The 24,925-nt window shown below is 43.5% G+C and overlaps 1 protein-coding gene across 4 annotated transcripts in view; it reads right to left on the bottom strand.

The window, feature by feature from the left end:
* The window catches only part of LOC115260031 (glutamate receptor ionotropic, kainate 2-like), an 882,928-nt gene that overhangs the window by 223,664 nt on the left and 634,339 nt on the right, over window positions 1–24,925 (bottom strand). For all 4 annotated transcript variants that reach the window (XM_062845093.1, XM_062845094.1, XM_062845095.1 and 1 more), the window contains exon 8: window positions 22,330–22,350. In XM_062845093.1, coding sequence (XP_062701077.1) covers window positions 22,330–22,350 — 21 coding nt within the window. The remainder of the gene's footprint in view (window positions 1–22,329; window positions 22,351–24,925) is intronic.

The following is a 24,925-nucleotide window of genomic DNA, read 5'->3' as shown; positions in this document are numbered from 1 at the left end:
AGCGATGACACGAATATTATTCTAATACTATTATTATTACTATTTTTTAACGACACTTTTCCATTATTGGAGCATTCGCGCTATCGCTAAATTGGATGAGAAAGACATTCATGATAGAATGATAGAAACGAGCATTTTTGATTGAGTACAGGGAGGTTTTCTGGTGGAATTTTACAAGTTTTGCATGGTGGTTCCTCGTGAGGACCTCTTCCAGGATCTCCAACAGGTATTTCTTTTAGAATTCATTCAGGGATTCATCCAGGGATTTCCCCAGGAATTTTTCAGGTGATCACTTCAGAGAAACCTTGTAACCGTTTAGTTACAATTATCTCAATATTATTTTTAATTTGTGCATTTGTTCAGAAACTGTAGTGTTTTTATAGATTGTGTTTCATGTTGGGATTGTAAGATTGGATAGATATTGTATAGTTTGTGTTGAATGTATTAGATCAACGGGCTTAAAAGGGCAGAATAAATCAACTGTGGTAATAAGGAAAAAGGATTGAAAATGGATGGGTGGTGATATTCAACATGGAAGGAAAATGAAGGGAGGATGGAACAAATGGAAAATGAATGGATTGGCTAGATAGAATTTTGGGGAGTCGGCCATTGATGAATAGTAATTCGGCGTCCGTGCAAGACAGTTGAGCCAAGTGATTGAAGTGCCTACAGTGCCCAAAGTTCCGTGTGTGTCCCTGAACCACAGTGTGAGGCCAATAGTTCAGCCAGGACCTTTGTTTGGATTCTATAATCCTTAGACTGCCCCAGCCAACTGTGCACGTTCGGCCAAACCAACGATTTCTTTGGTATTGGTCTAAACGACAAGGACCACCTCTCAGGCTCCGTAACCGCCGTAGAGAGAGAAGTCTCGGACCGTGAAGTCCTAAGTGTCCAGGAGAACCCTTCTCGTCCGTGGCCCGTCGATTGCGTCAACGATGGGAACGCCGTAGACCCCCAGGCTACTACCGTAGCAATCCGCCATTGCCTTTGGCCCAATCAAGAGGCGCCGCCGCTATTCAGGTGCGCGAAGACCAAGCCACCAAGTCGCCATCTTCCTACTCACCACCGCCGAAGCAAACCTCACCTGCAGCAGCGAGCGCTCGCCAACGTCCAACAACGTCCCGGTACGTACCAGAACAACGATCCTCACACTACAAATTAGCCCATATTGGGGTAGCAGGGACGAAAGTCCTGGGGCCTGACGCACCCCCCCGCTTGCGAGTCAGCCGCGTAGTCGCCGGCTAAGAATAGGACTACTAACCCGAATTCAAGGTGTCAAGCGACCCGTGCTGAGGAATGAGTGATCGAGGGGGTGAAAAAGATGCTCGGTCTTTAACGGAGCCTGTGGGGTACCTGGGCACCCCCCACAGTAACCTGTCCCTTACCGCGTTAATGCAGGGCTCTGGCGTGGTGGACATTCTTTCCCGTGCTACTCGTGGGATTTAATCATGAAGTCAAATAGAAATCAGAATCTAGGTGGAAATAGTGGTGGGATCAACCCCTTCGCAAGAAGCGGGTTGATGAGATCTCCGACAAGGAGAAGTGAGGAGATAGGCGCTGGGAGTTGCGTACGCAGCTCAAGCGTGGGTGCTCCAGTCCACTTCCCGGCAAGCCAGCCGGTGGAGGTTATGGACGGAGCGTGGTTGTTGAGGGCCGTCAACCGAGGATCCAAAGGACGGTCCGCAATAGAGGTGGCTGAGCAGCAGCTTGGCAAAATCATCGACTTTGCGTCCACTAAGTCGAACATAAGCAAGGACCTGAAAACGGCCTTGCTTCGACTTAGGGCGTCGATCGACGATGCCAAGCAGGAGCACGCGGCACTCGCGTTGCTGACTGCTGCAGCAGCGGAGCCTGCAAATGAGAAAGTGCCGAAGTTTACCCAAACGGAGGCCTTCTCCTTCGCAGGAAGTCCGAATAAGGCGGAAGCGAATGCTCGCGACAAACGGGGCAAGCAATCGCAGAAGCGGGCGAGGCAACCGTCAGGCGAGGAGCTGTCTGGCGGTGCCCGCAAGGCCAGGCGAATCATTACCCCGAAAGTCGGTAATAATGCCGGAAGGTCGGACCCCAGCCAGGGTTCCCGGAAAGCTGGGAAGGGTGGGCCTGAAAAGGCTGGCCCGTCCCGGAACGATGGGAACAAAGGGTTGCGACCGCTAGTGGGCCCTCAACAGCCACAGAGTAGGGCGATCCAAGGGGAGGACCCCCCTTGGACGAAGGTAGAGCGGAAGAGGAAGAAGAAGGCGAATCCGCAGGTAGTAGCGCAGGACGCCAAGCCAAGGCGTAGGAGGGCAGGTGCCAAGCGCGAGAAAGGCGACGCTATCGTCATCAAGACGGAACAGTCCAAGTACTCGGACGTCTTGAAGATGATGCGAAGCGACGCCAAGCTTGAGGGTCTTGGAGCCGACGTACGCAGTATTAGACGTACTCGTACGGGCGAGATGATCCTGGAGCTGAAGCGCCAGAAGGAGCACAAGGGCGCCGCCTATAAGAGGCTGGCAGAAGAGGTCCTTGATGAGGGTGTGCAGGTGAGGGCTCTGACACATGAGGCGACTCTGAAGGTCAAGGACATCGATGAGATCACCGAAGTGGAAGAGCTCGTCACGGCACTGCGGCAACAGTGCGATGTGCAGGTGGCCGCCGCAGCCGTTAAGCTACGGAAAGGGCCAGCAGGGACACAGATAGCTTTGGTTCAGCTACCTGTGGCGGACGTCAAAAAGTCCGTTAAAGTAGGGAGCATAAAGGTGGGTTGGTGTGTATGTCACCTGACATTCCACGAGCCACCAGAGGTTTGCTTCAGGTGTCTGGAACCAGGACACAAGTCGTGGGACTGCAAAGGCCCTGACAGGCGCAAGCTGTGCAGGCGATGCGGCGCTGAAGGTCATAAGGCCCAAAGCTGCACGAGTCTGCCCATCTGCATGATCTGTACCGGGAAATCCTCGAACAACAGACATCCGATGGGTGGTCCAAGGTGCCCGGCCTTCAAGAAAGCCGCAGTGAACAACAAATCACAGTGCAGGTAACGCAGCTGAACCTGAACCACTGTGATGCGGCTCAGCAACTGCTTTGTCAGGCGGTTTCTGAGTGGAAGACGGATATCGCCATCATATCGGACCCATACCGAGTACCCGCCGGCAACGGCAACTGGGTCGCGGATGGGACCAGAAAAATGGCGGCGATATGGACGACGGGTAAATACCCCGTTCAGGAGTTGGTGTCTACTACCTATGAGGGCTTCGTGGTCGCCAAAGTAAACGGGGTCTTCTTCTGTAGCTGTTATGCGCCTCCGCGGTGGCCGATCGAGCAGTTCACGCAAATGCTGGACCGCTTAACGACCGTGCTAACAGGGCGAAGGCCGGTGGTAATAGCGGGCGACTTTAATGCCTGGGCCGTGGAATGGGGAAGCCGTTTCACGAACCAGCGGGGTCAGATCCTGCTAGAAACACTGGCCATCTTAGATGTCGACTTGGCTAATGTCGGTACCAAGAGTACCTTTAGTCGAAACGGAGCGGAGTCAATTATTGACGTGACCTTTTGTAGTCCTGGCCTAACAAGTAGTTCGAACTGGAGAGTAGATGATGGCTACACTCACAGCGACCACCTGGCGGTTCGCTACAGTATCGACTACAATTACAGCAGACAGCGGATAGAAGAAGAGGCGGCTAGGCCAAGGCCAAGCCCTCGCAGGTGGAAGACATCATACTTCGACGAAGGGGTATTTAGGGAGGCGCTCCGCCGTGAGCGAAACTTAATCGGTTTAGACGGCGACGAGCTGGTAGCGGTGCTCTCACGTGCGTGTGATGCGACCATGCCTAGGCGAGTCCACCCTAGAAATGGGAGGCCACCGGCTTACTGGTGGACTGACGCGATTGCGGACCTGCGCCGCGCCTGCCTACGGGCTAGGCGGCGGATGCAGCGAGCAAGATCAGAGGAAGAGCGAAACGAACGGCGGGTGGTGTTCGCCGCTGCAAAAGCCGCGCTTAAGACCGAGATAAGAGCAAGCAAAAAGGCCTGCTTTGAGGGTCTCTGTCAGAGTGCCAATACGAACCCGTGGGGTGACGCCTACAGGATCGTTATGGCCAAGACGAGAGGTGTGATGGCTCCTACAGAGCAATCTCCAGAGATGTTGGAGGGGATCATTGGAGGACTTTTTCCGCGTCATGATCCTAGTCCTTGGCCTCCTTTCGTAGGACAGCCGGGGACTGGGGCTGGCGATGAGGAGAGGGTCACCGATGTGGAACTTGCGGGGATAGCTAAGTCCCTTAGCGTAGGTAAGGCCCCAGGTCCGGACGGAGTTCCGAACCTGGCCTTAAAAGTAGCTATTGCAGAGGCTCCCGAGATGTTCAGGTCTGCTATGCAGAAATGCCTGGACGAGGGAGTTTTCCCAAAAGCTTGGAAGAGGCAGAGCCTGGTACTATTGCCAAAGGCGGGGAAACCACCCGGAGACCCGTCGGCATATAGAGCAATATGCTTGATTGACACGGCGGAGAAGGTGCTCGAAAAGATCATCCTCAATAGAATGTTGCGGTTCACCGAGGGCGAAAATGGTCTTTCGAGTAACCAGTACGGCTTCCGGAAGGGGAGGTCCACCGTAGACGCTATCTTGTCGGTTACAAAAACCGCCGAGAAAGCACTCGAGCCTAAGAGGAAGGGAATTCGCTTTTGCGCGGTAGTGACTCTGGATGTAAGGAATGCGTTTAATAGCGCCAGCTGGTCTGCTATTGCCGATGCGCTCTTGCGTCTGGGGATACCGGAGTACCTGTACAAGATTCTCGGAAGTTACTTTCAGAATCGTGTACTAGTCTACGACACGGAGGTGGGTCGGAAGTGCTTTCACATAACCTCAGGAGTCCCGCAAGGTTCCATCCTGGGTCCGGTGTTATGGAATGTCATGTACGACGAGGTGTTGAGGTTGGAGTATCCAGTGGGAGTGGTGATTGTCGGATTTGCCGACGACATTACGCTCGAAGTCTACGGTGAAACGATCGAGGAGGTAAAGTTGACTACCAACCACTCGATCAAGGTTGTGGAGGCGTGGATGCGGTCCAGGAAACTGGAGCTGGCTCACCACAAGACAGAGGTGACGGTTGTTAACAACCTGAAGTCGGAGCAGCAGACGGAGATCAGTGTAGGGGACTGTACTATCCTGTCAAAGCGCTCCGTCAAACACTTGGGCGTGATGATCGACGATAAGCTTACCTTCGGTAGCCACGTCGATTATGCCTGTAAAAGAGCCTCCACAGCTATTGCGGCACTGTCCCAGATGATGTCCAATAGCTCTGCGGTGTACGCCAGTAAGCGCAAGCTTCTGGCTAGTGTTGCTACGTTCATACTTAGGTATGGCGGCCCGGCGTGGGGTACCGCGCTAAGTACTGAATGCTACCGAAAGTACTTACAGGCTTATGTGCCTGAGGGTTACGAGCGCGTACCGTAACGTGTCACACGACGCTCTCTGCGTCATTACTGGTATGGTGCCTATCAGCATTCTTATCAGTGAGGACATGGAGTGCTTCGAAATGCGCGGCACAAGAGGCATACGCAGGACTGTCAGGATGGCCTCTATGGTCAAATGGCAGCGCGCGTGGGACAGTTCCACCAAAGGAAGGTGGACCTATAGGTTGATACCGAGGGTAGATAGTTGGATTAATAGGCGCCATGGGGAAGTCACATTCCACCTGACACAGGTCCTTACAGGTCATGGTTGCTTCCGACAGTATCTACACCGTTTCGGGCATGCGGATTCTCCCGAATGCCCAGTGTGCAATGATTTAGAGGAAACGGCGGAACACGTTTTGTTCGTATGCCCGCGTTTTCGCACAATGCGTGACCGCATGCTTGCCACATGCGGGGAGGACACAACTCCGGACAACTTGGTCCAGAGGATGTGTAGGGATGAGTTTGGCTGGAACGCCGTTTCAACGGCTATTACCCACATCGTCTGGGAGCTACAGAGGAGGTGGCGCGTGGACTCGGAGAATGGCTAGTCCAGATGCAGTACAAGAGGTGGTCCAGGGGTTCGGAGTCGGCTTCGTAGGTCATACCGGTGCCCTGCGGTCGAAATCGACCCTTACAACGATTAAGTGGCCGCGGAGAGGAAGTCCCGGTAGCGGTGCTGTCGTGGCGTCGGTCTACTGGGTTGGATCCGAGCCCGCGGTTGGAAAGGGGTCCCCGGCAAGGGTCGGGGTAGGTGAGATCCTGCTGTCTGCAACCTACGGGTGCATCTGATAGGGCCTGAAGGGTAGTGATACCCTTCCTTTGCGGGCAGGTCAGATCGGGTTGCACGTGGGCATCAGTTCTTGATGTCCGCTCAGCAGTAGGGCGCGGGCGGGGTTGACCCTGCCCGCCTTCCGAGGACAAAGGGAGTGGCGAGGACCACTCGGGAAACTGGCTAAGCGCCAGCATGCTACCGTGATGGACTCTCCAAAGCGAGTCATCGATGTTCGTTGCTGCAGGCTACGCAGCTAACCTTGTGGGTGCGATGTGCACTAGCCCCTCTCTGAAGCAATACCTTCTTGGTGGTTCCGGAGAGACGTAGGGTTTGGCGACCATAGGAATGGTTTAGTGGGTACGAGGAGAGAGTAGTCCTGGATTTTACTTTTGTTGTAGAAGACGGCCTGTCAGACCTACACTACCCTAACCTTCTGTTAGGGTGTCTGTTGAGCAGATTATCCCCCTATGGTTTAGAAGGAAAAAAAAAAAAAATTAGCCCATATTAGTAGCAATAGCCCAATAAAGTTCAGACACCCAACATCAGTATTAAGGTACACCGGGGCAAGTTGAAACGGGTGGGGCAAGATGAAACAGCGGGTTAACATGATGTTTTCTAATGATGATAAACAGTTTGATCGCCATAACATATAGTTTTTGATCCAAACAATCTTTTAGCGAAGGAAACATTTTCAAATTGTATTGAAATCTATTTCAAAACTTCGTGTTTCATCTTGCCCCACCCGTTTCAACTTGCCCCGGTGTACCTTAGATTAAATAAATCCCACATAGTTTTTGTAAAACACTTTTTCAAATCACCAATCACTAAGAATTCCACAGTTTCAGCACCCGTTGTTCCGCGTAGCCCCTCCGAATTACCCAGTAGCTTGCCGACCCTGTAGACCCAGCTCTAGGGGTCTCATGCTGCTGAGCTAGTTGTCCGGGAGTCTTGGTTTAGCCACTGGGTCGATTGAGCAGTTTGTAAGTCTCAGATAGTCTCAACCTCTTGCAATTTCTCCGGGAAATCCTCCAGGGATTTCTCCAGGGATTCTTCCAGGAATTCCTCCAATGATTCTTTTAGGGATTTCTTCAGGAATTCTTACAGGGATTCCTCCCGAGATTCCTCCTGGAATTCCTGGTGGAATTTTACAGGTGGTGCATGGTGGCTCCTCGTGAGGAATTTCTTCCAGGGATTCCTCTGGATATTTCTCTTGGACTTCCTCCAGAAGACCATCAGGGGTTCGTCCGAGAATTGCTCTGGGGATTCATTAAGGACTTCAGGAATTCTTCCAGGGATTCCTTCCGAGATTCCTCCTGGAATTCCTGGTGGAATTTTACAAGTGGTGCATGGTGGCTCCACGTGAGGAGTTTCCTCCAGGAATTCTTCTGTAGATTTCTCTTGGCATTCCTCCAGGGATTCCATCCGAAATTCCTTCAAGGATGCATCCAGAATTTTTTTCTGGGATTCCGGATTTCCACAGGAATTCCTCTGAGGATTCCTTCAGAGTTGTTTTTGGAATTCCTCCAGGGATTCCTTCAGGAGTTCATTCAGGGATTCCTTCAGCATTTCCAATAGGAATTCTTCCAGAGATTCCTCAAGGTATTCCTCCTGGAATTCCTCCAGGGATTTCTCCAGAAATTTCTTCAGAGTTTCCTCTAGGAATTCCTCCAAGGAATCTTTCAAAGATTCAAATTCCTTCAGAGATTCCTCTAGAGATTTCTCCAGGAGTTCCTCCAGGTATTCCTCCAGGAAATCTTACGGGGATTCATCCAGGAGGTTCTCCAGAGATTCCTCCAAGGATTCCTCTAGGATTTCCTCCCACCATTTCTACAGATTTTTTTCTTGGAATTCCTACAAGGTTTCCTTTAGGAATCCATTCAGGAATTCCTCCAAAGGTTTCTCAAATGGTTTCTCCAGGTTTTTCTCCAAGTAACCCTCGAGGAATTTATCCAACTATTTTTCCAGGATTTCCTGATTCATCCAAGAATACCTACAGATATTTATCCAGGGATTTCTTCAGGTTTTCCTCCGGGAAATCCTTGAGGAATTCCTCCAAGGATTCCTTCTGACATTACTCTTGGAATTTCTTCAGGGATTTCTTTAGAGGGATTTTTCCAGGAATTTTCAGGGATTCCTTTAGAGATTCCTTTTGGAATTCCTCCAGGAATACCTCCAAGGGAACTTTTCGAGATTTCCAAAAATCTCGAAAATAAAAACAACGCGTTCAATTAGTTTTGACAGCTCTTCTACCAATTCGCCCCACTGTGCTGTGGTGCGGCGGTCAACCGCCCACTGTTGACCGTCAGGATTCAGAAATCGTCGCCATCGTCCGTCGTGATCCGATGATTCAGAGTGTGTTAACTGCTTCCCCTATTAGACACACACATCCAAACGCACACACACACACACCCACCCACCCATAATGGGAAACCATCCTTCATCACCATTGATCCTGATTTAGCAGCTCCTAGTAGCATGACTTTGATATCTGGCTTCCCGGAACCTGTTGCTATAGAATCGGGCCAGCAGCGGGATGACGACGACGGGGGGACTTAGGAGACTCCGAGATGAGCAGGGATGGGAGGCTACTGTGAGCTACTGTAAACTACTGCTTCTGCCTGTGCTAGCAGCACACAGACACAGTAGATTTCTGGCAAACAATAGATTCAAAATTGCTTCCACTTCGATAGTCCGGTGTGGCGGTGGCGTGGGTGGGGTGGGTCCACGTGCTAATCAACCGGACTGGGTTTCCTGCGAGAGTGTGGACCGGAACGAATAACGGTCGTTCTAGTGGATGTGTCGACTGGGGTTTATTAGGTAGCAAATATGGCCCGGTCTTGGGCAAATAGATCATTATCAGGGGGATTGTGGTTGCAGATGTGTGCTGAAATATGGAAAATTATAGAAGAAACTGAGTTTCTTGGTTGGAATATGGGATTCTATAGCCAAAGATGATCATGTCTTGTGACAGAAAAATTTAAGTTCCGAGTTATTTTAACCAATAGGTACGTCGGAGTCAGATCAGATGTACATCTTATTGGACACAGTGGCTTAATTTCCCCAACAAGGGAGGAAAACAAATCTACAAAACATCACAGTAAAATCTACCTATTTAGTCCTATTTACTAACATTCTTACTACTGTTCTACAAAACGTTTTCTCATTCTTCTTCTCAGATATACGTTGCAGCTGGGAATGAGTCTGTTTTTCAGCAATTCTACAGTTTTAAGATTTTGCTAATTGGCCATTTTGTATGTGTACATCGTGAGTCAAGCACAAAGACAATGTTTGTCCAAGAATGTCAAAGTTTAGGCTACATGCATGCGATAAGAACTCGGTTATTTCGGTGGTCACCTTTTTTGACGATTCAATTTTTATCACCAATCCTCCTAACTGAAACCGTGAAAAGGCATCTTCCTTCATGCTCTTGTACCGCATCGTTTTTGCTTTCAATTAGTCAAACCCACTAGAAATCACGTTCGCATCAATTTGCTGTGTGCAGCCATTGTGCCAAAATTGATGTCCACACTGAAGCAGAGGACCATACGCAGTGATACGGACGACACGGTGTAGGTGCGTATCCCCAGCTTGATGTATCCAATGATGCAAAGTGCCTTTGTCAATGCACCACACCTGACGCATGATACGATTCGGGGGTGGATGCCTACGCGATTGTCTACCTACCAGAGAGGCATCTGCAACAAAGAACACGACGAATGCAACCGAAATTGAGATTGACGGCTTGATGTGTGGGAAGGTCCAGTTCGATAGCACCTTCTCACCGACGACATCGATGATGGACGTGATGATGGTGATATATAGTTTGTATGCATATTCAATAATACGGGTCTTCTTCGAAGCAATAGAAATGATTTGTAATTTGGATCATCTCAAGTTAAACTTATGAGAGTTGAGTTTGTAGTATGGTTGTCAGAATATCATATAACAACCTATTCCAAACTGTTGACAGGCTTTTTACAATGTTTATTTGAAATTTAAGTTTAAGGCAGAGCATTCATGATTAACAAATGGTTATTTATGTATCGAGTTACAAAAAGTTTTTTTTATCTGTATTAACGAGATTTTTAGCCCTAGGTTAGTTCATCTCGGGACCCACGCTTTACTTCCCTTCCGAAGGAAAAACTCACATTTTGTGAGTTTGTCGGGAATGGGAGTGTTCGATCCTCGAAGTGATAGTCAAGTGTTCTAACCATCACACCAGGTCCGAGCCACGACAAAAAGTTGATTTTTTCAGCACGAGTCGTACATTTATCCAACGAGGCTTGCCGAGGTTGGTGTTTTAATTACGATGATTTCATAGGCGTTTCAATAGTATAAAGGTGGTTTTAAGGGCGTTTCAAGAGTCAAACTGTGTGAGTGCGGTTCTGTCATGGTAAAATCTGATTTTTTTGGAGTTCTGTTAGGGTTCTTTTCAGGAATTTCTGGAAGGATTCTTTCATGCGTTTCTTCAGAAATTCCTCCAGAAAATTCCGACTCCAGAATTTTTTCCGGCGTTCCTTAAAAAAATCCCCCCAAGTTCCTTTCAGGAGTTCCTTTAGAAATCACTTCAGGATTTTTAATTCTTGATGTTACTCCAGGAATATCTCAAGAATATCTCTTCTTGTAATCACTGCACAGCATTCTCCAGTTTTCCAGGATATTTTTTTTTGCGATTCCTCTATTTTAAGGGCTCCTTTTTTTTGTGCGGCCGTGCGGCTAGAGGCGTCAATCATCTAGACCTTTCGTAAGCCTCGGAGTGTGGGTTCGATTCCCGCTCCAGTCGGGGAAAACTTTTCGTCAAACGGAAAATTCTCCACTGTGCCACTGGGTGTTATGTGTGTTGTCCGTTGTCGTATGTTAGTGCTTGTTCAGTCTGTACAACCTCTGGTTGAAGACGGTGTAGTGTCTTAAAAAAAACTTTACATGTTCTTCTTGAGAAATTGTGTCAGGAAGTTTCATCCACTAATACCATACAGACATTATGCCTTTGTCTGCAATTTCTGCGGGAATTCCCGATGAATTGTTTTCTAGGATTCCTTAAGAAACTTCTTCGTGATTTAATTCAGAAATTTCCCAAGGACGTTCTTCAAAAATGCCTTCAGCGATTTTATCAGAAACTAATCCAGGATTTTTTTCTTAGAATTTACCCAACAATTTCTCATATATTTTTTAGAAATTCTTCCACAGCCATCCCAGGAGTTTTTTCATCCTGTTGGGAAATTATACCACTGTGTCCAAATAACTGAACTTTTGTGGTGAATCTCAGAAGCTCTCCCAATGACTTTTCCAGGAGCTCCTCCAAAGATTGTTTCTGAAATTGTTACAATGAAATTAAATCTCATCAGGAAATTTTTAAACATTTCTATAGAAATTATTTCAGATAACCCTCCAGGAATAACTCCTACATGTTTTATGTAGTTTCATAAAATACTTCTGTAAATATTTGTGGAGTAATATCTCATAATATTTCCGGAGAAATCTCCAGAGTAATCCCAGGAAATATTTCTGAGAGAACCACAGGAGGCATTCCTAAGAGAAACCTTCTAGGTCATAGGTTCCCAAACTTTTTAGGTACGCGACCTCCTTTTGCCAGTAGACGTGCTTTCGGCGACCCACCATAGAAATTCCCTCATTTGTTGTCTGTTACAGTAAATTATTCAACTGTCCCTCGCGACTCCCTGGATGAAGGCCGGTGACCCCCCTGGGGGGTCGCGACCCACAGTTTGGGAAACCATGTTCCAGACATTACTTCGGTAACGCCTGACGATATTTTCCAAGGGAAGAAAATCATGGAAAAATGTTCGAGGTATTTTCTTACTGGCATTTATCAAAAAAATTTAAACTACTGAAGGAGTCTTAAGGTATATTTCTGATGGAATTCTTTAGTAGGCTTTAGATGGAATCCATGGAGAAATTTCTGAAAGAAGCTTTGAAGGAATTTTTGAATAAATTGTTTATCTAGTTCCTGAAGATTATATGAACGAATACCAAGGAATTTTCTGAAATAATTCTAGGTAGAGTTGCTAAAGAAATTTCTGGAAACTCTCCCTCAGAAATTCTTGGTGGAATTTCTACAAGGATTTATTAATAAATATTCAGAAAAATTCCAAGACAAATATTTTTACAAAATTCATAGAGGATGTTCGCAAAGAATTCCCAAAGGAATTCATGAACATAGTTTTAAAAGAATCCCTGAAAGAATGTCTGAAAAAATACTCTAACTTCTGTAAAGGTTCCTAGAAATTTCCAAAGTAATATATGCAAAACTTTCGAGGAATTGTTACTGAAGATATTTCTCAATTTCTTAAAGAATCCGAAAAAAAAAATCCAAATTGTATCCCTGGAAGAATTTCAGGAGAAATTACTGATGAAATACGTGAAGGAATAGCACGAGGAACTCCTTAACTAAATGATTTTTTTTTTTCAGAAATCACTGAAAGAATATTTATTGGAATTACAAAACAAAATCATGGAAGAACTTCTGAAGAATGTCCTGAAGATACTCCATGAAGAATTTTCGGAATATCCGATAGAGGAATCTCTTAAAGAACCCTGGAACAATTGTGTGAATATAATTCATGGAGTTATTTCTGAAGGACGAACGTCCTTAAGTTACGTCATGCTTTGAGGAGCGAAGGATTCCGAAGAGTGTGATAATTTCAGAGGAATCCTATACAAAAAAAGGGCCATAGAAAGGGGGGGGGTGAAAATGGACATTTTTTCGTGACCTTATTTATGGAATTTTTAATAAATCCATGGAGCCATTTCAGGAGGTTCTCCATAGAAATTCTTTGCAAAATTTATGGAGGTACTTAATACAGTACTTAATAATACACCTTCTAGAATGGAGGTTTTTTTTCAGAAGAATTCTTGGTGAAATATCTGCAGGGTCCTCTACAGGAATTTCTGAAGATTGCATGGAATATATGCCTTCAAGAATGTCATTCGTAAATTGCCATGAAAATCTTCCAGGAGATTAACAAAGTAAATATAGGAGGATGTGTTTGTGAACCTTATTAGATCACTGCTAATAATTTTGTTGATAATTCGTTATGGTTTACCAAAGAGACTCGCTAAGTACATAAAATAGAATAAGTGAGGATCTTCAAAGTATTGCTGTAAGAAATCACTAAAGTAAATCACATAAAATGTTACAAAAGATATACTAGGAGATCTTCAGAAAAATACACCTAATATGCAGAAGAAAAAAACAAAAGAAACTGTTTAAACATTGCTATCAGGTTCGTAGTGTTTTTTTTTTAAATCTTTATGGTTTTCTCATTGGCGTGAGAAATTTTGTTCGGTGACGTGGAAAAATATAAACAGCGGCGCGCCGGGTCAATTTAACTGGCGGCGGAGGCACGGAAAAATCGTCAACAACGGCGGCGCGGCGCGGCGTTGCACACGTCTTATCTGAAGGTTTCTGAAGTGCCTCCGAAATACCCTAAAATCCTCGCGGACTCCATATGTTGCTTGGGTATGTAGCAGACCCTATGGTCCCCCCGAAAACACCATTGAAACCCGTAGCAAATTCTCTGGGACTTCCTAAATCTCCTTCAATAATTCCCCTAAAACCCCCTCGAACCCCATGTAACGCACCTGAGACCCTCCGAAGCCCCCAAAATCGCCTGCGTTACGCCTCTGAAACCAGCCAAATACTCTATAAAACTTCCTGAAAACCCCCCTAGAACGCCTCTAAAACCTGCTCCAAAAATCAATGTCCTCGATCTGACTTTTTTTTACCTCCCTGAAATCCAATTGGATCCCCTGAATCGCCCCTTTAAGTCGCTTAAATACTATTGAGATATCAAGACTCTCTCTGAACCCCCCTAAATCCCTTGAAACGCCTCTGAGACCACCTTAGACGCCCCTAAGACCTCCTGGTACATCATGGTACCCCCTGGAATACCCCTGAACATCGTTAGAACTCCTCTGCAACCCTCTGAGGCCTCCTGAAACGCCCCTGTGACTCACTGCAGCACTTCTGAGACCCCATGGAATCCCTGAAGCCCCCTAAGAGGACCATGAAACGCTCCTGGTAACCTTTTGAAACACGCCTGAAATCTGCTGATACCCTGCTGAAACCTCTCTTTGACATCATTGCGTTTTCTTTCGAAACCATCATGTGTTCATTGTGACATAGTGATACATTTAACGGTTGGATCAAATTGAATGAAATTTCGACATAATATGGATACATACATACTTCACGTACGGAAAAAAATTCATTGAAATCGGTTCAGTATTTTTGACTCTACAGTTTTAAGTGAAAAAGTAATAATTTTAAGTGTTTTTACCCAAGGTTCTCAAATGGTAAGTCTTTCGGAATTTTGGAATGACGTTGAAGTATAGCCTAGGATATGCCGAAAAACTTTGCCAATGGCCACAAAGTGATCCGACAATTGTGAAAAAAAAGTTATAACGTACAGAATGCGCGGTGGTGCTTAACATTTAACATGTAAAGAAACAACATCAATAATAAAATCTCATTTTTTTTGCAGTGCGGAATACGGGGACGCATCCAATCGCTCCCAAATTTTGCACAGTTGTTTTGGACGCTAATATACAGGGGATAGACAAAATGATCGGGACAGGCAACATTTTCACTTTTCAAAAAAAAATTCAATTAGCTGTAACTTTTCGAAAAGTGCACCAAATATTTTCAAATTTTTACTGTAAGTTCCTCAACTAGTTGTGTATCAGTGGAATTTGGAAAAGATCGGATAATTCTTCACGAAGTTATAAAGATTTTAGAAAGAGGTAAAATTATCCGATAGCCAAATTTGAGCAGTTATATCTCCGGATTCAATGAACCGAATGCAATGAAATTTTGACCATTTATGACTTTTATAATGAGCTATAAAAAACCATTGACTTAACTTAATATTCTTAACACAGAAGAAAATTATAACGATTAGATTACTGTTCTAATAAAACATCCAAAACATCAACATCGTTTCAAATTTCAAGGTGCAAATTATAGTTCATTTAGTTTCCCTCTAATGACTTATATATAAATGCGTTTTGAAGGAAAGTAACAACATAACCGCCAATAAATTGAAAAACTAATGGGATGCATATTAAAAATAGACCAATTTACTAAAAAATCGTGAAAAAAATAAAATCGCTTTAACTTTTTCGCTTGTTAAAAATTTCAAGTTAGGTCAAATGTTTTCCAGAGTTCATTATATAAGTCATGAATGGTCAAAATTTCATTGCAATCGGTTCATTGAATCCGGAGATATAGTAGCTCAAAGTTGGCTATCGGATAATTTTATCTTTTTCAGAAATCTTTATAACTTCGTGAAGAATTGTCCGATCTTTTCCAAATTTTGTCCTGATATTGATGATTTTGTCCTGATGATTCAACTGATACACAGCTAGTTGAAGAACTTACAGTAAAAATTTGAGAATATTTGATGCACTTTTCGAAAAGTTACAGCTAGTTGAACATTTTTTGGAAAGTGAAAATTTTGCCTGTCCCGATCATTTTGTCTATCCCCTGTAGATTGGAAAAGCTTAGTTCCGGGTTGATGCGATCAAATTTAAATTTTCTCCATACAACAATGACCCACTCTAATATAAATAGACATGAGTTGTATATGTAGAGTAGGAGGAAAGGGACGGGCCAGGGATTCAACCCATGACCTTCTGCATAGAATTGCACGGATGTAAACATTAGACTCGAAAATGAAACTGTGCCAAATTTGATTGTTTTCGGTGAAGCTGAAAAAATGTTATGTAAGTTGAAAGTGGCACAATAATTACCGGCTTATGCTTTAATAGTAATCAAACTTCAGCTCATTCAAATTGCGGTTGAGAAACATTTATTAGCAGATGTTTCGGAGACGTAACCATTCTTTTAGATTGGGAAGAGGCCTGATAAAAATCTCAGTTTAATAATAAGGGAATTCCTCCAGGAGTTCATAGTGGAATTCGTTCTTACCAGGTTTCCTTCAGGTAACAATTTTTCCTGTAGGAACTTTTTGAAAATACTTACGACATTTTTTCCAGTTTCTACGGAATTTCATCCAAAAGTTCCTACGGGAATTATTTTAGAAATGGCAACGGGAACTCCAAAAAGTAAATACTAGAATTCCTTCCGGAATTCCTACTGGCATCCCAAGAATTTCTATCAGGAGTTCAGGACTTCCCACTGAGCTTACTCTGGGAAGTCTAAAAGACACGGACAACGTCTTCAGCTTTCGGCTGTACAGACTGTTTTAAAATTAACATTAGACAACGGATAACGGAGCATGCACCAGTGGAAACGGGGAAGAAACTATTCTCACGAAAAGTTTCAACGCCCGAAGCGGGAATCGAACCCTCACCCCATAGCATGGTGCGATTATAAGCTTGGTGACCCTAACCGCACGGCTAAGAGGCTCCACAAGTCCTACAGAAGTTCCTATGAAAATTCCTGCTGGAGTAACTAAGAGAATTCTCCTGGAGGTATTACAAGGACTCCACGAGGAGTTCCTGTGGGAGTGCCTCCAGAAGTTTCTACAGAATTTCATCCAGGTGATCCTTCGGGATTTTCTTCAGAAGTTCCATTGGTTTTTTTTTTTTTCAGAAAATACTACGATAATTCCTCCAGGATTTCATGCAGAAAACCCTCCCAGGGCTTTTATGAGAACTGTCAAAGTTTTATTACTGGAACTTCCGCAGGAGTTCCTGCAGAAATACCTCCACAAATTCTTACGGCAATTTCTTCGTCACTACGGGAACTCTTCGACGAGTTATTACATAATCTCTTTCGATTAAACACTCGAAGTTAATTTTATGACACCTTACTATTATTGTGGCATTCCCCAAGTAACACACTTGTCACAGAAGAGTTACGGCGGCGCAGGTTTTTGTTGCGCAGAAGTCACTGTAACTTACATCTAACAAATAAATTCGTACTTGTTAGAAGTAAGTCACAATGACTTCTGTACAACAAAAACCTGCGCCACCGTGACTCTTCTCTAACAACCCGACTAGAAAAATATATCAAGTTTATAACACATTGTGTTATGATGTTATGAAATTTTTCTATAACTCATTATGTTATAAACTAGATGCAGGATGATGTTAAAATAACTAAAATCGTAACAAAAAGTACACCGGTCTAATCAAAATAATAACCTATTTGGTTATAATCAATATGATATAAATTTTAGCTTCAAGAAAACTAGTTTCTATCATATTTTGATACAATTGTGTAAAATGATGTTCTGAATGTCAAGGAATCAAAACTAAATTATTTCACAATGAGTTATTGAACAACATTTATAACACAATATGATACAATTGAGTTATAATATTTTAAACACCAAAGATGTTAAACATGATTATATCACAATGAGTTATACATATCATGCTTTGTTATAATTATGTTATATTTTTGGTAGAATCTTCTAGTTGGGAATTGTGTTACTTGAGTCGTGTCGTTTTAATTCAACTCCGGAAGGAATTCCTCGACATTATATTTCAGGTATAACGGTCTGTTACCCATTGTGTGGACATACAGGGGATAGACAAAATGATCGGGACAGGAAAAATTTTCACTTTCCAAAAAAATGTTCAACTAGCTGTAACTTTTCGAAAAGTACATCAAATGTTCTCAAATTTTTACTGTAAGTTCTTCAACTAGTTGTGTATCAGTGGACAAAATTTGGAAAAGATCGAACAATTCTTCACGAAGTTATAAAGATTTTTGAAAAAGATAAAATTATCCGATAGCCAACTTTGAGCTGTTATATCTCCGGATTCAATGAACCGATTGCAATGAAATTTTGACCATTCATGACTTATATAATGAACTCTGGAAAACATTTAACTTAACTTGAAATTTTCAACAAGCGAAAAAGTTATAGCGATTTTATTTTCTTCACGATTTTTTAGTAAATTGGTCTATTTTTAATATGCATCCCATTACTTTTTCAATTTATTGGCGGCTATGTTGTTACTTTCCTTCAAAACGCATTTATATATAAGTCAATTAGAGGTAAACTAAATGAACTATAATTTGCATCTTGAATTTTGAAACGATATTGATGTTTTGGATAATTTGGTGTTTTTTTAGAAAAATAATCTAATCGTTATAACTTTCTTCCGTGTTAAGAATATTAAGTTAAGTCAATGGTGTTTCATAGCTCATTATATAAGTCATACATGGACAAAATTTCATTGCATTCGGTTCATTGAATCCGGAGATATAACAGCTCAAAGTTGGCTATCGGATAATTTTATCATTTTCAAAAATCTTTATAACTCCGTGAAGAATTGTCCGATCTTTTCCAAATTTTGTCCACTGATACACAACTAGTTGAGAAACTTACAGTAAAAATTTGAGAATATTTGATGCACTTTTCGAAAAGTTACAGCTAATTGAACATTTTTTGAAAAGTGAAAATTTTGCCTGTCCCGATCATTTTGTCTATCCCCTGTATATGGTTAATATTACATGGAACATGGAAGAGTCCAAAACGTGAACGCATAACTGACTGTCCAAAATACCTGCAAGGCCATAAACTACAAGAATATTTTCCGAAGGAGCCCACAGAGAATTTCCGGTGGAACTTAGGGAGGAAATGCTTGAAGGTCTTCGAGAAAGGATTTCCTGGAGGAACTCCCGGATTAACTGTAGAGGAAAAACCTGATGAATTTTTGAAGGAGCACCCAATGAATTTCCAGAGATACTTTTGGGGGGTTTATCGGAGGCATTATGAACGTGCTTTTGGAAGAGCTCCCTGAAAAACTTTGTTACGAACTCCATAAAAACTCTGCTTTATTTCAATTAATCATTTTGAAGTAGGGATAAGCTCTCTTGAGTGATTTTCTTTTGAAATGTTTGCCAGAAAGGCAAAAACTTTCTTTGTCTTAGTTTTCCAAATCCATTAGTAGCTCTTCGAATGATCGGACTATATTATTAAAAATTGGAAGGAATATTTATTGTGAAATTAGAAAGAAGCTTTAGCTATCAATTATTGTAAAATTCCCCAGTGAAATCCTTTCTGATTGGCTTACCATATTCAAAAAAGCTGGTTATTAGTTAACTCACGGTCGAATCTCCTTAAATATATCAGCAAGACAGAAGCTTTTGCATCAAAACAGATTAAGCTTCAAACCCGCTCTCGAAATTCCCAAAAACTAACGAGAAGAAGTGCCAATTAGGCAGTCACGTTCCATCCAAAAATCTCTTGGCCTTTGCTTTTAACTGGCTGGACTGGACTGGTCTGCGTCAGTCCAATTCAGCTGGAGGCTGGGCCACTCATAACAAGACAAATCACCCCCTCGAGATGTCAGCAATCATTTCGCTGCCCGTCGTCGTCGTAGGAGCGAACCTAAATCATTCATCGATGCTCCTGCTGGGGCTGTTCTCCATCAGATTACGCTGAATTGCCAGTCTGGAGGGCATATGGCAACAAAGGGAAGGAGGGATGACCAAGTCCTCTCATCAACAATCAGTGTACGCTACGCATCGTCTTCAAAGGAAGTGGTTACCGAATATTCCTAACCTGAGTAGATTGAAATAAAAAAAAAAGAATAGACAATGACTTTCAATTCTCCAGATTTCTTCACGTTTATTTTTCAGGGAGGCTTCCAGAAATTCCTTTAAAGCTTCCTCAAGGAATTCCTCCAGGTATTGCTTCAATTCAGTACATAACAAATTTTGAAAACGACGTATAATCAATGGTGTAGCATTGATTATACGTCGTTTTCAAAATTTGTTACTGAATTATTATACTTACAACAGGATAACAACAGGAACTCTTCCAGGAAATTCTCCAGGGATTTCTCCAGGAAATCCTACAGGGATTCTTACAGAAATCCCTTCAGTAATTCTTCCAGGGATGCTTCAAGGAATTCCCAGAAAATTCATCCAGGAATTCCTCCAAGAAATCTTTCTCTGAGAGTACTTCCATGAATTCCTCTAGGAGCTGTTACAGGAATTCCTTCAGGAATACCTCCAAGAATTCCCCCAGGAATTTGTCCAGGAAATTCTCCAGCAGTTCCTAGAGGGATTCTTCTAAAAATTCCTCCAGGAACGCCTCAACGTTTTCCTCCACGTATCCTTTCAGTTTACCAGGAATTCCTCCAGGAATTCCACCACGAATTTATCTAGGAATTTCTCCAAGAATTCCTCCAGGGCTTCTTCCAGATATTCCCTCAGCCAGCAATTCCTCCAGAAATTTCTTCATCAATTTTTCTAAGAATTCCTCCAGAAATTCTCACAAAATTTCTTTAAAAAATTCTCCAAAGAATTTCTCTGGGAATTCCTCCAGGAATTCCTAAAGGTGTTTTTCCGAAAATTCCTACAGGAGTTTTTCCAGGGATTCTTCCACGAATTCCTCTAGGATTTCTTCCAGGAGTTCCCCCAGGGATTGCCCGGAATTTCTCCAGGAATACCACCAGGAATTCATCCAAGAATTCCTCCGGGATTTTTTCCCAAAATTCCTCCAGGAATTCCTTTACTTATTTTTCTCAAAATTACCCCGTAGGAGTACCTCCAAGAATTTCACCAGGATTCCTCCAGAAATTTCCCAGGGATTCCTTCAGGAATTTCTCCAGGGATTCCTCCAGGAATTTCTCCAGGGATTCTTCCAGGAATTCCTCCAGGAATTCCTCCAGGAATTCGTCCAGGAATTCGTCCAGGAATTTCTCCAGGAATTCCTTTAGGGATTCCTCCTGGGATTCCTCCAGGGATTCCTCACAGGGATTCCTCCAGTAATTCCTCCAGTAATTTCTCCAGGAATTTCTCCAGGGATTCCTCCAGGTATTCGTCCAGGGATTCCTCCAGGGATTCGTCCAGGGATTCCTCCAGGGATTCGTCCAGGGATTCCTCCAGGAATGCGTCCAGGGATTCCTCCAGGAATTGGTCCAGGGATTCCTTCAGGGATTCGTCCGGGGATTCTTCCAGGGATTCGTCCAGGGATTCCTCCAGGATTTCGTCCAGGGATTCCTCCAGGGATTCGTCCAGGGATTCGTCCAGGAAATTGTCCAGGGATTCCTCCAGGAATTCGTCCAGGGATTCCTCCAAGAATTCCTCCAGGGATTCCTCTGGGAATTCCTTCAGGGATTCCTCCAGGAATTCCTTCAGGGATTCCTCTAGGAATTCCTTCAGGGATTCCTCCAGGAATTCCTTCAGGGATTCCTCCAGGAATTCCTTCAGGGATTCCTCCAGGAATTCCTTCAGGGATTCCTCCAGGGATTCCTTCAGGGATTCCTCCAGGAATTCCTTCAGGGATTCCTCCAGGAATTCCTTCAGGGATTCCTCCAGGAATTCCTTCAGGGATTCCTCCAGGAATTCCTTCAGGGATTCCTCCAGGAATTCCTTCAGGGATTCCTCCAGGAATTCCTTCAGGGATTCCTCCAGGAATTCCTTCAGGGATTCCTCCAGGAATTCCTTCAGGGATTCCTCCAGGAATTCCTTCAGGGAATCCTCCAGGAATTCCTTCAGAGATTCCTCCAGGAATTCCTTTAGGGATTCCTCCTGGATTTCGTCCAGAGATTCCTCCAGGATTTCGTCCAGGGATTCCTCCAGGGATTCGTCCAGGAATTCGTCCAGGAATTTGTCCAGGGATTCCTCCAGGAATTCGTCCAGGGATTCGTCCAGGAATTCGTCCAGGGATTCCTCCAGGAATTCGTCCAGGGATTCCTCCAGGAATTCCTCCAGGGACTCCTCGAGGAATTCCTCCAGGGATTCCTCCAGGAATTCCTCCAGGGGCTTCTCCAGGAATTCCCCTAGGGATTCCTTCAGGATTTTTTCCGAGAATTTCCAAGATTTCTCCAAGAATCTTCCAAAGATTCTCCCAGGAATTCCTCCAGAAATTCCTTTAGGAATTTCTTACGAATTTCCACAACGATTCATCAAGAAAATTCTCAGACACTTGTCCCGGTTTTACTGAAGGGATCAACGAAATATTGTTATACGATAATTGTTTATGAAGAAGTTGATATCACATTGCAGAAGTTTTTTTCTTTCAGGCATTTCCACCCTCCCGGGTCCCCAACATCTCAATCGGAAAACGTCGAACCCATTTTTGCGCCCTCTTTGGATAGATTGCTCCCGCCGGATTCGATGCCAGCTCGAACTGCTTACGCTGGGCCATTTGCTGCCTAGAAACAAGAAAACTACTCACCTTAATAACAGTCACGTTTTCCTAGAGAGGCCAACCCGACGTCCAGGTCCAGGTCCGAAGTTTTTGGTCCATGTCCAGATGTTTTTTTTTTGTTTTCGACGGGCATGAAAAAGGGAGATTCAAGAACACAGATACAACGTTAGAAGCTGCTGGTCATAAATGGAAACTCCAAGTAGTAGGGCAGTCGAGGAAAGATAGAGGACACAGTCAGTGGTGGAGGGGAGACGTGGAATGAATCCCATATAAATGATTTATGAGCCTGAGAGAGCGCCAGGTTTTCGGGTTTCGTACGGTGTTACAACATCGGGAATCTGACTCCACGCTGGCACTGACTACTGCTGGGCAGATGTGGGACGTTATTGTTGTTATTATTATGGTGATAAATGGGCCGATGTTGTGTCTGAGTAAGGGCACGACTAGGTCGGAAGGAGGTTGTTGTTAATTGTGCGTACTCTAGTCTACTTTATCAGTGAATATATCTTAATTATTTCGATTCGTAATTTGATTTATTCTCTTACTTAGCGTATGTTTTATAATTGACGTGAAATTGACAAACTTACATTGGTTTAAAGTAAATGTTTGTAATTCTTTTTCTATTTTTTAATTCTTTATATTTCATCGAATTTTTACATATTTCATTTTGTTTTATGTTATTTAACATTGTTCTATTTTTTTATGTTTGTTATTGTGTTGTATTATTTATTTTTTTTATTTTGTTTTTTTTTTTTAATTTTATTTCAATTTGTTTTATTCCGTTTTAATTACATTTATTCATTAATTACGCTTCATTTTGTTTATTTTCCGCCCCTTCCTATTTCTTTTCGAGAATTTGCAAAGATATTCCACATTGTTTGCTCCTGTTGTATATATATTTATATTTTTTTTTTAATATGAAAATGCAAGAAAAAAGGAAATTACATTTTTTCCACCATTGCCTTCTAGCGTGCCTTAGATCAACCCAATTTAACACCCATGTCCGTAAGCACCTCTCACGCAAAAAGTCTGCCTCTCATTCACCTACAATACACAGTCAGAACGGTTGACCGTGATCGGTCAACAGTCCGCAACGTCAGCAAAAATATTGGCACTCATCCACCGTCGTCGTCGGCGTCGCCGTCCTTCCAAAAAATCTCCTACATTGGCAAACATGGACCCTGGGAACCCAGGAAACTCGCCCTATTTAGCTAGAAGAAGGGACCCACCGAAAGTAAAATAAATAAAACATATCTCGTCAGTCAATAAATCACTTTTGTTGTGTGAGAGTTGTATAGTGACCGTTGCTCGCCGCTGGTCGAACACAAAGTTATTCCCACGTTTTGCTCTACTAGTCCTCTAGTCCTCTGGATGGATGTGATAGGAGCAGGAGAACTACTGACACGGAAACGGAATAATGCCTTCAACATTCGCGTCGTCGTGTCGACCCAGTTCTCGATTGAGGGGAATTGATGTGAAATGGGATATTTTGCGAAGTTTTAGGAACAATGGAACAATTCTAGGAAGAGTTTCACGATGTAAGAATGTTTAAAACGATCTGAGAAGGAATTTTCAAAAATCTTTCCAGATATATGCCAGGACAAATTCATCTAAGGAATTCTGGAAAAACACCTGGTAGAATTCTTTCACCTGGCGATATTCCAGAAGAATTTCCAGATGAACTCCCAGTGACGTTTTTTGAGGACTTCCTAGAGAAAATTCTGAAAGAATTCCTAGAGAATTCCCAGAAGATCTCATGAAGAAATTCCTAGAGTAAATTACAGAGGAGCTTTAGGAAAATTTCCAGAGTAATTCCTGGAGGAAGTTCTGAATGAAGTTCTAGAATAAATTCTCAGTGGAGTTTCTGCAGGAATTACCACAGGAAAACCAGGACGAATTCCTGAAGGAATTCCCAGAGGGATTCCTAGAAGAGTTATGGAGGTTTATTGAGGAACGTTTATGCAGTTTATGGAGTTTCTAAAGTGGTTCCCAGAGGAATTCCTGGAGGAATTCCGAGAGAACTTTCTGTAGAAATTCCCAGAGGGTTCCAGAATAATTCCTGGAGAAAATTCTGAAGGAATTACCAGAGCAATTCCTAGAGGAGTTTCAGGAGAAATTCCGAGAGGGAAGCCTGGAGGGATTTCCAGAGGAGTTTAAGGATGAATTCCCAGAAGAATCCTTCGAGGAATTTTCATTCTTCAAGGTATTCCCAGCGAAAGCCCAAGAGGAATTCCTGAAGGAATTCCCAGAGGAATTTCTAGAGGAATTCCTAGAGGAATACCTAGAGGAATAGCTAGAGAAATCCCTGGAGGAAATCCTAGAGAAATCCCTGGAGGAATTCCTAAGGAAATTCCTGGTGGAATTCCGAGCGAAATTCCAGGAGGAATTCCTAGAGAAATTTCCGGAGGATATCCTAGAGAAATTCCTAAAGGAATTCCTGAAGAAATTCCTGGAGGAATACCTAGAGAAATATTCGGAGAAATTCCTTAAGGAATTCCTGGAGCAATTCATAGTGGAAATCCTAGAAGAACTCCCAGAGGAATTCCCAAAAGAATTCCAAGAGGAACTCATGGAGAAATTCAGAAGAGTTTCTGGAGGAATTCTCAGTGGAGTTTCTGTAGGA

This window comes from Aedes albopictus, chromosome 1, assembly GCF_035046485.1.
Source record: "Aedes albopictus strain Foshan chromosome 1, AalbF5, whole genome shotgun sequence".
Taxonomy (NCBI): domain Eukaryota; kingdom Metazoa; phylum Arthropoda; class Insecta; order Diptera; family Culicidae; genus Aedes; species Aedes albopictus.
Note: the sequence above shows the minus strand (reverse complement) of the source record. Positions and strands in the feature narration are given on the sequence as shown.